We start from the raw sequence: 14642 nt of genomic DNA, 5'->3' as shown, positions 1-14642 counted from the left end.
ACATCGGCTATTAGATTCTAGAATAAAAATAAGATGTTTCATTTTAAAAAATCGAAGTAATCTTGATCTGATTTTGGCAAAGACATCCAAGGTCAAACTGATATGATCAATAAATATATCTTTTTAAACTATACAATTTTGGTCTGAACATATTTTTTTTGGATCTTATCCTGCGGAGATAAAAAAAATGGATGGGTGGCCCGAAACATCCTGTATATGTCCTGTACATACTTTAAGTCATGCACGACATATATTTATAAGATATATACGATCCAAATAATATTTGTATCTCGAATGTGTATCATACACACTCGAGATATTTCACACATAGGTGAGAATACGTAGACGATATCTTTGAATTGACAAGGTATTGCGGCTTCCGACAAGGACAATCATGACGTCGGTCTCGGCGACACGAGATCTTCACATCTAGGCTCCGTCGTCATCGCCAGTCCGCGGCTTCTATGATCTAACGATCTACGATATCCAATAGGAATCCACGACATCCAATAGGGATCGGATCCGCGGGACGAAGATGGCGGTGGGGATCAGTGTCGCCGAAGAGTAGTATTTCTTATCACTTCTAACCACGCAAAAGGCCATGATACATTCGAGTGTATTCGAGAATAAAACGTTACTGTGCAGTGTTGTGTATAAAATTCAGAGTGACAGTTTAATTTTGTGAATCCGACTCAAGGCAATAGCCTCCAGGTGTCTGTCGTGAGTCAGGACGACAACTCTTAGACAGTATTTCATTTTATAATTAATTATTGTCGAATAGTAAAAAACTCAAGGCATGTTATAATTATAAATTGTAACCTGTCATGTAAAATAAGCTACGTACGAAACTATAATGTTGTTGTTATTAAGACATTCGTACTGATCACAAAACAATATACAGCGTGCGTCACCAAAATCTGGACAAATTGAACAATTTCTTTAAAATGTTTTTAATGAAAAATTAAATTACAAAAAATTTTTTTACATGGTTGGGAGATCAAAATTCCTTGGACCAAAATATATCAACATTGTCTGAGAATCAATTTTGAATCAAATAACTCGTATGAGCCGATGCACCGTTCCGCTGAAAAACATATGATCTTTCGGACTTTCCATCCATGACTTCACTACGTCCATCAAAACGATTGCCTTAGGTCATCCGAAATCAGCGCTTGAATCCTTTCAACGACTACGAAGTGCGTTCTTTTGAGCGACTCGCTGGCATATTGGTACCTTTGTTGGACTGTTTCTAAAGCAGTATATTTTGCCACAAGTATATTTTTTCATAAATGATTGATCTCGAGTATCCAAAGAATCGAATTATTTCCATTGCTGAGCGCCTAGCGCGAAGACCTTCGATGATCGCGAATCTTCGATTATACTTCGCACTTGATTTCAACATCGCCATTTTGAAAATATGACTATTTACTAGAAGCATTACGCTTTCTCAGACGCACACAACCTCTGGCGGAGGCAATATAGTGAAAAATTTAAATTGAACTTTGTCCAGATTTAGACACATCTTGTATATATAATATATTGATATATATAGGATATGATTAGTAATTCAAAAATGGAAAATCTATGCGCTATGATATATATAAGGAGCATTCGTTTATGCAGCGGTTAGCGTTAAGAGTATCATTTAATTCTTATTTAATACTCGGTAAACAACAAAGATAAAATAATACTTCTGCACTAACCACTGCGTAACAATAGATTTTTTAAGTCTTAAGCCATAAGAAATGGACGAATCACAATTGATTATTCTTCTCGCATTCGGCTGTAATTGGCCAGTTTCTTATGGCTTAGATTTAAAATATCTACTATTGTAGATTCTAATGAAACTTTAGTTAGACGATGTCTCTCTCTCTCTCTCTCTAAGCCTCAGCACAATGGTCGTAAACGAGTCGCGAATCGTGAGTCATATATCAACGCACAATGCTTTGATGAATAAGAAACATAATCTTACATATCAAGTCCTTCATAAATTAATCGAATCAGTACATATGCAAAAAATTTTTATTTATTTTTGCAATGTTGCAATAATACAATTGTTAATAATTATAATAATTGTACATTTGTTAACAACTTAACGAAGGACTTAATAACATAAGATTTTTTTTTAATCATTTCGAAATTTGTTACATGCATTGACAATTTATCTAAAGTATTAAAATATTTGGAAAGTTATATATAATGTAGTTATGTCATATTACTTATATACCTTATTGTTTATTATATAACTTATTGTTAACGATTTATAATTTCACCAAAAATAACCGCAGGGGATCGATTCTGTATCTTAAAACGAATCCTACATTTCAAGTGTGAATCCTACATTTCAAGTACATGAGTTTATTCATAGCGACCTCAAGCAGCTCCCAAGAAACAAAACGAACAATACTTATGGATCTTCATGATATTCAAGGGCTACAATTGTGCAATGCGAAACATGGAGCGGTATTCATAGTTCGTTTTTATTTTAAAACTGTCTTAAATGTCTTATGGCCACAACACACTCTTGCATAATGCACAGTACATAATGAAATCAACCAATCAAAATTCTTCTTTTTCATGGAATGGAAAGAAAGAAAAGATTCTGATTAGTTGACTTGCTTACGTACTATGCGTTATACAAAGTTTATGCTGCGACCTTTAAAATGTTAATATCCTCAGATTGACTTATGACATTTTAAGATTGTACTTAGACTAAGACAGTCTTAAGCCCATTCTACATTGTCGTATCGCAGCGTTGAAAGCTTCACGCAGTTGAAAGCTTCACGCGATTTTAGAGGTGCAGCCACAATAGAAAGAATAAGGAATTAGGAATAAGGAATAAAGATTTCAACTTATCAGATATCGGATACACTGGAATACACGATTTCTGATAGGTTGAAATTGTTAATTGTTAATCATTATTCCTTATTCCTTCTATTGTGACTGCACCTTAAAATTGAAGCATCGGATTGGGTGAAGTAATAAACTTGTGACTTGCGACACTTAGAGTGTATAGATCTGAAGTAGTATTCTAATTAGCTTAAGTTCACATCTTAAGGTTACTGTTATAGAAATTTTGTCTGCGACAGTCCTTAAGCTGGTTTTATATTGGTTATATCGTAGAGTTGTATTGTAACATCGTGAGATTTTAACAATTGATCTTCGGATTGACTGACGCAACAAATTTATGACCTGCAACATTTACGATACGACCAATGTAGAACAAGCTTTAAATATAAGAATCGACTATGAATACCGAACTGTTTCGTATCGTGAAGTTGGTACTAAATCTTTCCTTGTCAAGTAAAAAATTGCTATCAGTCAAGTATTCCCCTCTTATTTAACGGTGAAAGAGAATTATATTCGAAGATGATTGATTAATTTTTACAGATTACGCCATTACGATATACGTCATTATGGCATACAGTTACAGCCAATATAAATGCTCCCTTACCTTAGCCTGTATCTCTTATTGGAAAGCTCCCCCTATGTATGAGCACGTCATACTACATAACCACGCACAACCTGCAATTGCAAAGTAAGTTAAATGGCCGTTATTACTCCCTATCTCTATCTCGATTAGCTCATATTGCGATAACATCTATCAAATTCAATGCGGTGCATCTGATACACACACACACACACATACACACACACACACACACACACACACACACATATACGGCAGTAGTGTATTTTTTTCAGATGAGATCAACTTTGCCTATTTGATTCACGCGCATGATGATTTACGCACATGCACCATATTGAATTTCCAAGTTAGGAACGAATTTTCGAGATGATTGAACCAAATTTGGATTAATCAAGAGACCAAGAGACAACAGTTGCTTTCTATTTACTCTGATTTTCAGATAATACTCACTTATAACGTCGTAACTCAGTTAAATTCGCGTTCCTTTTGCATTCTGACAAAGGAGATTCAACTGAGTTTTTAACTATAATCTACATAAAATCGAAATCATGTGCTCTAAATGAGTCTCGTAAATTCACTTCAGAAAGTTCAAAGTGAAGTTATGAGCCTGTGTTAATATGTGATAACTTTTTATTAAAGTAAGAAAATAGTGGTGTCATTAATTCGAATCTGAGTATAAAATATTCGATACTCATACTTTAGACTCAGTTTCACCTATGTAAATAGAAAGCAACTTATGAACCGGTTTCACCAACGCCGATTAGGTTGATCGGCCGATTAACTTTGTCACCAGAATTGCCAACAGCAAGACTTAAAAATCTATTTTAATTTTTAACCTATTCATGACAAGGAAACAGTATAGTACATAATGTGGATAATAAATTAGATTTTGAAATATAAAATACATTTTGAGTGCATATTTACAAATATGTGTTTTGTAACAGATTCGTTGTCAAGAAATTATAGGTTAAACATGATAAGTTTTTATTTTATCAGTTGGCAACAAAATTTAATCGGCGGATCAAGTACTGATCGAGTGACTGGCGTCTGACTGGTGAAACATTATCAAACATGGTGAAATCGGCCCTATGTCGATAGGATAATTTCATTGACTGAAGAGAATTATATTAAGGTCATCAAAGATGAGATTTAAGACAGTTTCAGATAAAATCAGACTTGATTAGTGATTAATTTGTCGAATGCGATATTTCTAATTATGTGATTAGTTGCACAATTTATAATGCGATATTTCTAATTATGTGATTAGTTGCACAATTTATTTGACGATAATTGCTTGCTATTGGAAAGAGAAAGATTAGATTAGCGACAACGAATTATATATATAAAGAATATGTAATAAAGTAAGCAATAGACTGCTCGCCGATGAAAGTTGCTTTCTTTTTAGGAGACATAAATCGACAGTTTAACATATACTTGAACATAGTTTATCACATTGAAATGGAATGCGATATGTGCAGTGTGTGCCGCCATCTTTTAATATCTACTCTTAAAAGATTTTAATCAAAGATGATCAAAAAATAGAACAAAATGATGGAAACTGGTTGTGTATACATCTCTCTAGCAAAGACAAAGTGTGTCGAATAAGTTTGAACAAAATTATTGTAAATGGAAAGTGACGTGTGTCGATTTGTATCAAGTATATCAACTGTGTCTCCTAAAAGAAAAGCAGCTTAAGCAGCCCATGTTAATCGGAATTTAGTTGAAGCTACAAGAAAATCAAGAAAATCGAATAAAAACAAACGTCACCGTTGGTTTCCCTGAACCTACCAGCAGAGACGGCAGAGACCTCTGCTGTTCTGCTGCTTGTGGCTGCTCAATTATCCCTCTCTCTCTTTCTTTCTCTATTTTTCTCTCCTTTTCTTTCAGCGTGTCTGTTTCGTGTGAGAATTTCTCTTCCGATGGTTTAACCACAGCAGTGTCGAGAAAATTCAGTGGCTTGAAACGACTTTAATGTGATCCTGTTCCTGTCCTGGCGTGAGTCGATTCGCGGTTGTGGCTGATCACCACGCTCTTCCGTAGGAAAATGGCGGCAAGATAGATCCGGTGTTATTTTGAAAGGTGCGTTTCTCCTGTGATGAGCGAATGAGTACTATGGATATTTCGAGTATGCTCGAAGTACAAGTGAAGGAAGAAACAGATGTCAAGGAGAACGGTAAGCATAGTAATAAACATAGGCGTGACGGAGTAAATGGCAATGATGCGCGGCTTCCGTGTAACTAGGATAATTTTCATGAGTATTACCTACTCTAACCTATTTACTTACTTGGCATGGTTTTCTGTTCAGTAACACCAGAAAATGATCAGACATCCAGCGTGACCAGCATGGCCCTCGCCCCGTTCTCTCAGGAGGAGAGCAATTATCACAAGCTCATATTCGGCAACGGTCAGCTCTCTAAACAAGCATGCCTTGGCTTGTAACGTGTAGTTCCTAGTTTAGTTTGTAGTTTAGTTTCGCTTTCTAATTGTGCTCTAGAACCTAAGGTTTGTTTGTAATAAGGGATATAAATTACACGATGGAGATTCGCTTCTCACAAAACTGTGAGAATTTTGTATCATAGTATAAATTTAATATCCAATTTTGTTTTTAGATATTGCATCAGTGCGATTCCGTAGAATTCATTGTACAGCCTGCGATGTACACATTGGTTCAGCTCCGGCACAAGCGCATAATATGTTTGAACATCCTGTACTTCGTACATTATTGTGTTCAAGTTGTCGGGATTTTTATGGCGATGGCTGTTTTGAACAAGGTAATGTTATAATTAATGTATGTTTGTCTTATATGTTACCTACTTATTTGTGCTTGTATCTGGATATAATTGTATAATTTGTATTTTTACTTTGCTCTTAGGTGATGATGCTACAGATATGTTCTGTCGTTGGTGTGCCAATGGTGGCAATTTGTACTGTTGCTCCTATTGCAGCAATACATTCTGTTATAAATGTATAAGGAGAAACTTTTCGTCCTTAGTGAGAAAGAAGATCGAAGCTGATGAAAAATGGAAATGTTTTGTGTGCCATCCAAGTGATTTGTATAACGCAAGAGCTGTATGTTGGGCTCTACTTCAACATGTACAAACAGTGAAAAGGTATCATAAAGTATCACAAAAATATTACATTACACGAATGTATTAATTTGTATTGAATTATATTTCATTCCAGTGTAGAAATCTTTATTGACATTCATATTTGATACGGTGCTATTTTAGGATACTTTCGCAGGACAAGAAAATGAGCAGTCAAGAGATCGAGGAGAAGATGAATTTGGATGAATCAACATGTTGTCCGCGCAGAAGTAAACGTAAGCGACGAAGACTCGAATCCAATTCCGAGGAAGAAGACGAAACGTATTCACCTAAAGCCAATGGGATACCGGGACATATAAAACGTAAACAACTGAGAAGATTCAGACCGATGGTGCAAAATGGCATTGTTACGAAAGGAACACAGTTTACTAACCGAATGCCAATTCCTATTAGACCACGCCCGACCACATTCCTTACCGGTCAATCTTTTAATGCCGAATCAGCGAAATCTGTCGTCAGTCATAAAAATTCAACTGTAACCCCATCAGAAAGTATCGTTCTTTCATCGCCCAGTGTGATCAATACTTCAAATACTTCGTTACCATCGAGATTCGATCCCAATGCATTGCAGCAGCAATCATCTCCCTTGTATCGTACATCTTTTATGAATCCCTCGGGATCCACTGCTTACATTCAAACACCTATTCCGATGAATCGGATTATTCTCCCGCCACAGGCACAGCCGCAACCGCAGTTGACGTACCAGCCGCAGCAAGCGAGTTCTTATCAATCGTCGCAGTCGCTTCAATCTTCACCAAACACAATGGTGTCTATACCTAATCCAGTGGACAGCAGACCTCTATTTATTCTTCCAAAGCCAAAAGATTTGGGTATAACGTTAACTCCTAACATAATCGATCTCGATAGCGATTCCGATGATGAACCAAGAGTTGTTGGGCAAATTGATTTGACGATCGACACAGACAAAGATAACACTGACGTCGATAAGATTGTACCTGTTGCTCTCACCTGGGAGAAGAATGACGACGGTAGCGTAAGAGAGGAACAGCCTCTGAGAATGACATGCGCGACTATAAAAAAAGATGTCTCCTTCAGCGAAATGATGTTACCACATAGCCAAGAATTGGATAAACTTTTAAACGATGCAAAGGAAAAGATGTATAATTTCTTTGACTTGAACAATACAGTCGAAAACATTGAAATAAAAGCGCGACAGAAAATCCTGCATTTCTATTGCAATATGCGTGACACGGTTTTTCAATTGGTACACATCAACGATAGGATAGTACGTCAATACATCGAATGGAGGAGATCTCAGAAGACGGAAATGGAAACGGAAACATTGTCTCCGATTAATGAAAATTCATTGGAATCATCCCGAGAAAATGTAGATATTCCCTTAGATATGATTTGCGTCAACGATTCTGATACCGAATCTGACTATGAAAATCAGGAATGTCAGATAATAGAGCCATCCGATTTAGTTAAAGATAATAATATTATTAAGAATTTATTATTTTGTAAAAAAAATGTTGTGCATCGTGGTATTGGTGATGATAGTGTGCACTTGTCTGTAGACAAAGCAATTCAGGTATATGATATTGTCTCTAGGGATTATGAGAAATGCATTGGTTATTCTATGCTTATGAAAACCGCCTATGGCCCAAAAACAGACGATAGTGTTTTCCCCAGTGTGAATTCCCCACTTACGTCTGACAAAAATTTTGGCAAATACGAAGAACAGTTTATCTACTATTTGCAGCACATAGAAGATAATGGCATTGAGACGGAAGATTCGAAGGGTTTGATAAATTTGGAAGAAACGTCACTTCAGGAACTGCAAACGGATCTATCATTCACTTCGCATTTGTTTCAAAATATCGATTTACCTGTTGAATCTACTGATCAATTGAAAAATTATCGCCAAGGAATAAATATCGATGTATCTATTCTATCTACCGATCAATTGAAAAATTCTCAATCAAAAGAAAATATCGAGTCATCTGCTGTATCTAGCAGTCAACTAAAAAATTGTCAACAAGAGGAAAATATTGATTTATCTGTTTTATCTATCGACCAATTGAAAAATTGCCAGCAAGAAGAAAATAATGATTTGTCTATTGTACCTGTCAAACAATTGGATAACTGTCAACAAGAGAAAAATATCGACTTGCCTATTGTATCGGTTGAGCAATTGAAAAATTGCCAACAAGAAAAACACTTGAGTAATAACACTGACTCAGTGACCGAAGATGACAAAAGTGACACACTGGATAGGAATGACGAAGAAATTGTTAATAATTTTAATTTTAAGGTACAAGAAGTAAATATAGAATTGAATGATAAGTTTCAACTAACGGAATTGCCAACAATTCATATAGATACAATGAATGATGTGATTGTGTCACATAATGAAGCAAATTCAAATAAAAATGATATAATAAATATAGAAGTAGCTGCTTCCACGGAAAGTGAGGAGGATTATACTATTATCGATGATTAATGAGAAGGGGTTATTTATTAATTGTATTGTTGTAGATTAAATACTCTTACCATTCAATTTTGGAATTGATCATTATAATATAAATGCATCTTGATTTGAAATTTTGATATCTCAAAAATAATTTGTATTGTATAAAAGTTGTAAATTTCATTTTTAGATTTTAAAAAGATATATGAAGTAAAAAAAAGTTCGTTTTCAATGGGAATTCGCATTTATTCCAGATATACATATATCTAAATACATATTTTCAACATTAAATTAATGTCAAGAATATGCTTTAACAAATATCTTAGAAAAAAAAACAGATCTCTAAATCTTATTTAGCAAATTAACAATAAATAATATAATTTTTTTAATTCTATGATTAAAAATGTAATAATATATGTACATATACAATTTTTCCTAATTTTCTACAAATTTTCCTTATTCAATAATAAAATCAGTAACGTTGATCGGTTTTTTTAACAATTTATATTTTCGTTACTGAATAAAAATGTCTTAGTAAATTTAAATTAAAAAATTTCGAAATTAAAAAATTGAAATCATAGTGGAAAATTCGAAAAAATATGTAAAATTAGAAAGATGAAAAATTAAATATCTGTATATATACTCTTTGATACTTTTTTATTTTCTAGTTTTCATAAAAAGCAGCTTTTTATTTACCTTTTTTTTCAATTTTTAAATTTTCGGCAGTTTAAAGGACATTTCTTTCTACCCAAAACTCTTCGTATATTGAATATTATTCCTATAATCATTAACTATTATTATTGTAATTATCACTCCCATAACAATTGGTATACGAAATATTTCGTACAGGTATAATGATATATTTATATGATTTATATGATTATACAGGTATAATGATATTATAAAAATAATCGATACAGATGTATTAATATTTTTTCTTACGTATTAAACATACTGAACTTTATTTCTTTTTATATTAATTATATTGAGTATATATGAAAAATGTAACACAAGTGATAATTATTATTTTACTTTAAATTTTAGCACAAAGTTTGCAATAAAATATAAAATATGATTTTATTAAAAAAAATTTTTTTCTTTATTTTCCACTATTTAACAACAAAAATCTTTCAATTTTGTTTAAATATGTAGTTTAAATATGTAGTTTAAATATGTAGTTTACATGAACTTGTACATAATAGCATTGAACGCTATGTAAAAAAATATAAATAAGATGTTAAACAGTTTTTCTTACAGCATTTTAGCTTGACGAGTTATGTAACCGATCATTGAATATTCTTTATTATTTCTATCAGCGTTGAGTAGCATATATATATATATATATATATATGCTATTCAATAACATTTGTCATCTAATTACTTGTAACTGCAAACTTATGCGTGTATATCACGTTAAAATTTTGTGAGGAAAAAGAAGAAAAGTGTACGAAGAGAATAAATTGTTATATATCTATATATAAAACACGTAATCACGGTAGCCTACTTTAAATTTAATGTAATTTATCATACGCAAGTTTCGCGGTTAGGCCATTAGATATATTGGATTGTCCGGAAAGTTCGATTTTGAAGGAAAATTGAAACGCAGAAGATTTAAATTTTAGTATACATTTATTAAATTATATAGGTGCCATTCTGTTCTATAACCTTTCTCCATCTTTCAGGCAACTTGAAAATTCCTTCCAGAATCTCTCAGATTTTTCGAAAAACTTTTCTAAGTGATTTTTTACCTCGAGTTGAAGCTTTTTCCATTAAGAGAATTTTGTAATGATCGAAATAGGTGAAAATCAGAGAGCGCGAGGTCTAGTGAATATGGTGGATGGGGTAGAACATCCCAACCGAGTTCCAACAACTTTGTCGAGTTATCAAAGACACATGAGACCGCGCATTGTCCTGATGAAATACGATTCGCTATTTCTGGACGTTTTTGTTCAATTGCTGTCTTCAATTCGTCTAATTGGGAACAATACTTCTCTGAATTTATCGTCTCATTGTTGGTAAAAGCTTATAATACAGGATCCCTTTCCAATCCCACCAAACACAGAGCATGACCTTCTTTGGATGAAGACCGGCTTTTGGGATGGCTAAAGGTGGTTCATTCCGCTTTCCCGAAAATCTTTTTCGCTCAACATTATTGTAAATGATCCATTTTTCATCCCCCGTCACTTGCTTCAAAAATGGTATTTCCTCGTTGCGTTTATAGAGGGAGTCGCAAATGGAAATGCGATCCATCAGATTTTTCTCCATTAAATCGTGGGGAACTCATATATCAAAACAGTTTATGTAGCCAAGCTTTACAAAATGCTCGTGAATGGTGGATTTTAACATATTCAACATTTCTGCTAATTTACGTATCGTATAGCATGGATTATTCTCGATCAGTGTTTTAATCTGATCTTCATCTGTGGTGGAGGGCTTATCCGAGGTCGGGTAGGGCGTCTTGATCTTCAAGGTTGAAATTATCAACTTTAAATCTAGCAAACCACTTCCGCACAGTTTCAGCTACAGCACTTTCGCCATAAACATATCTTGTTTGCCGCTTGTGTGGCATTTTTGCCTTTCCGATAAAAAAAAAGCATTAAATGCCTAAAATGCACTTTGTTTTCTTCCATATCCAAATATGGCGTATAAAACTGACAAAAATTAACGTATCGCAATCAAATTTTTTTCCAAGTATGCCTGAAGTACTGTCTTTTACGATATGTACACATGTCAATCGTTCCGATATATTCAGACCTATCCTTACGCCACCTACCAAAAATCGGCACGAATTTTCCGGACAACCCAATATTTTCTTTCAGCGGCTATAATCATGTCAGCAAGTTGAAATTCTGCTCATTGCATATAAATAAACTTATAATATATATATATTATAAACAATCAGTAAATGGTAATATCGTTTCTCTCCAACGTGTTTTTATTTCATTTTTCTTGTATACATTTATATCAACTCACAGAAACGTAACATTTGTCTAGTCAAATAGACCTCTTTTATTGATGTACTTATCGGATTTATATTACATGTGAAAACGCATGTAAGTCTCGCTGTAATAATTTCATCAAAAAAAGTTTATTCATTTTTAATTGTATATACCTCAGGTATATCACAAAAGTTATGTAAATGTAAAAGTTTTAAATTGTATTTAAAAAAAAAGGAATTTATAATAGAAAACTAAAGAAATATTAGAAATATTACTTGTTTTTCGTGGACATTTTTGTACATAAAAAATGTTTTCCTATCTCTTTTTGTACTACGATACGTGAAAATTATTCGTGTTATGCTGTTCGCTATATGTATATGCTTACGCTTTATAGTTACAAATAGATACTGATATAGCTCATAGAACGTACTTGAGCAAGTAGTGATCCTTGTGATAATAATTCATTTAAATAATAACATTAAGAAACAGAAACAGTAATATGTCGGCTTAAATTAACAAATAACGATAAATACGACGTAACGCGAAATACTTGAGAACACACACTTGGTCGCTGATAACATTTATACGTTACATTATGGAATCATTGTTGTATGTTGTTTCTAGAGCTCTGCATTCGTTTGTACACATAACGTCTCAATATCGAAATTGACCCTTTCTGCCCATTCCATTATGGTATACTCTCAGCGGCGCGTAATTTCCATTGCCATTCATCGCTATATTGGTAAAATTGTAAAAAAAAATTATGAAAACGATGAAAATTAGAAACATAGCTCGCGTTCGGAAACATCACAGTTCTCCATAATACATGCAGAAAAAGGTGGCATCTCTCGAGGAAATACTGCAGAACTGATTCTTTTTTCAGATCGTGATGTATTTCAGTTTATCGTTAAAGAAAAAGTCAGTTCTGAAGATTTCCGCGTAGATAAGAAATATTATTATTAGATAACACATAAATTATTTATGTTCTGAAAAATCTGAAAGATGTATAGAAAATCTTGAGCGTGTTCGATCACTTACTCAATTCATAATCCCTTATGGCAGCTTGTAAAGCCAAAATTAAAGTTAGACGGAGTACATTTAAGACTTTGCTAAGATTACCTTAAGTGCGCGCTATTAAAACATCTACGCTTACCTTGCACGATTGTGGAGGGTTGACGAGGACTCTGGATAGTATGTGCATGACATCTCGGCTTCAATATTCCATGATACAATACAAAATACAGACTGGCAACGATGGCCGCTGCTACCGCCATACAACGAAACACGAATCTCAATGATTGTACAATATCTTCGTCGCCGAGATTGATATAAGCACCAATGACGGATCCGAGACATCGGCCTATGAATTAATCGGACAGAATTAATATTAATAATTCAGTTCTATTTGTCCGTTCTCTCATTGTCGCAGTTACAGATTGGAAACATACCGATGCAAAAGTGAGCTATCACAGGCCACGCTTGGGCAGTTACGGTCAAATGACGCGGTACCAAATGTCTCAGGTAGAGAATGGTAGTAACCCACATTATTCCTAAGGTGAATACTTCTAAAGCTTCCGAGATGAGAGACCACCAGGGATCAGATACGAGACTCAGTCCGGTGAATCTGACCAAATTTATCAATATAATATTTATCAAGAGAATTTTATACATAAAATAATACTCTTTGAAACGAATGATAAATGATAAATGATAAAACCTAGTGACAAGATCTTGTTTCAGTTAAACTGATCGCACGATTATTAGATTGGAAAAAAAACTTACCTACCTTATTATGTACATTGTAAAGGCAGTGATGAGAAGATTACTGTGTCCACAGTAATCAACAAGATGTTCAGACTTCCAGAGGAACAAGAATGCAGGTATCGCTCCGACAGTCATAGCGACTCCGATGGAAAGCTCATCGCCTCCTAATATTTGCAGATGCCTGTGTCAAAGGAAAGAAATTTTTAATATTTCAAACGAATTATATCGTAATTAAATTATTCCTTCAACGATCTGAAGCTATCTTAACGAACTCTTACAAAGGTAGATAGCTATCCATCGCGCTCCAAAAGGTTCCCATGACTAGCAGGACAAAGATTAGGGCGACGGTCTCACTGCTGTACCTCTTGACAGCGCTCATTGGCAACGCTAACATGCCGCTTCTCGTGTGCCACCACCATTCTGGTGGACTGAGAGGCATGCCATCCGCCGACAAAGCAACGATGGCCGCGAGAATCATCAATACGGCGTGTAGGACGAAAGGTAGCCAATAAGCCGGTCCGATGTTGCTCGTCAGAGTGCTCAAATAGCCGGTCAGTGGTCCTAGCAGAGCGAAACCAAGGGAGCCGAAAGCCAATTGGCGTCCTACATCGCCGCGACCACATGACGTCTCTCTTGTCGCAATCACCACCGCTGCGTCGATCAGGGCAACAGCAGTCGTCGGGAAAATATCCGCGACCGATCGCACAAACAGGTACATCCAAAACGCTGCTTCCGTCCAGACTCCAGTATATTGGCATCGGCTTTCCATCAGTACGCTACCTGAAACATTAATATTATCATCATAATATATTATCGTATCATATATGTATATATATATATATATATATATAGATATATATATATATATTATTATACTACTAGTATAATAAAGTAACGTAGTATAATAAAGGTAAAGTTAGGTATTAATTTTCTTTTTCGTTTTACGTTTCCGTCGTTAGGTTTAGGGTTAA

General features: G+C 34.4%; 2 protein-coding genes across 2 annotated transcripts in view; one reads left to right on the top strand and one right to left on the bottom strand.

Moving 5' to 3' along the window:
- Positions 1 to 5533: 5533 nt before the first annotated feature.
- Positions 5534 to 9001, top strand: LOC105623202. Its single transcript, XM_012204601.1, has 5 exons — positions 5534 to 5603; positions 5736 to 5834; positions 6040 to 6201; positions 6303 to 6540; positions 6661 to 9001. Exons 1-5 carry the CDS (start codon positions 5534 to 5536, stop codon positions 8999 to 9001), a joined length of 2910 nt encoding a protein of 969 aa, XP_012059991.1.
- Positions 9002 to 12561: 3560 nt separating this feature from the next.
- LOC105623238 overlaps positions 12562 to 14642 on the bottom strand; it is a 4439-nt gene continuing 2358 nt past the window's right edge. The window contains exons 4-9 of the mRNA XM_012204638.1: positions 13950 to 14476; positions 13694 to 13852; positions 13356 to 13531; positions 13061 to 13267; positions 12946 to 12969; positions 12562 to 12641 (exon numbers count right to left, since the gene is read on the bottom strand). Coding sequence (XP_012060028.1) covers positions 12562 to 12641; positions 12946 to 12969; positions 13061 to 13267; positions 13356 to 13531; positions 13694 to 13852; positions 13950 to 14476 — 1173 coding nt within the window. The remainder of the gene's footprint in view (positions 12642 to 12945; positions 12970 to 13060; positions 13268 to 13355; positions 13532 to 13693; positions 13853 to 13949; positions 14477 to 14642) is intronic.

The sequence above is a fragment of the Atta cephalotes genome (genome assembly GCF_000143395.1).
Source record: "Atta cephalotes unplaced genomic scaffold scaffold00054, whole genome shotgun sequence".
NCBI classification, from domain to species: domain Eukaryota; kingdom Metazoa; phylum Arthropoda; class Insecta; order Hymenoptera; family Formicidae; genus Atta; species Atta cephalotes.
Note: the sequence above shows the minus strand (reverse complement) of the source record. Positions and strands in the feature narration are given on the sequence as shown.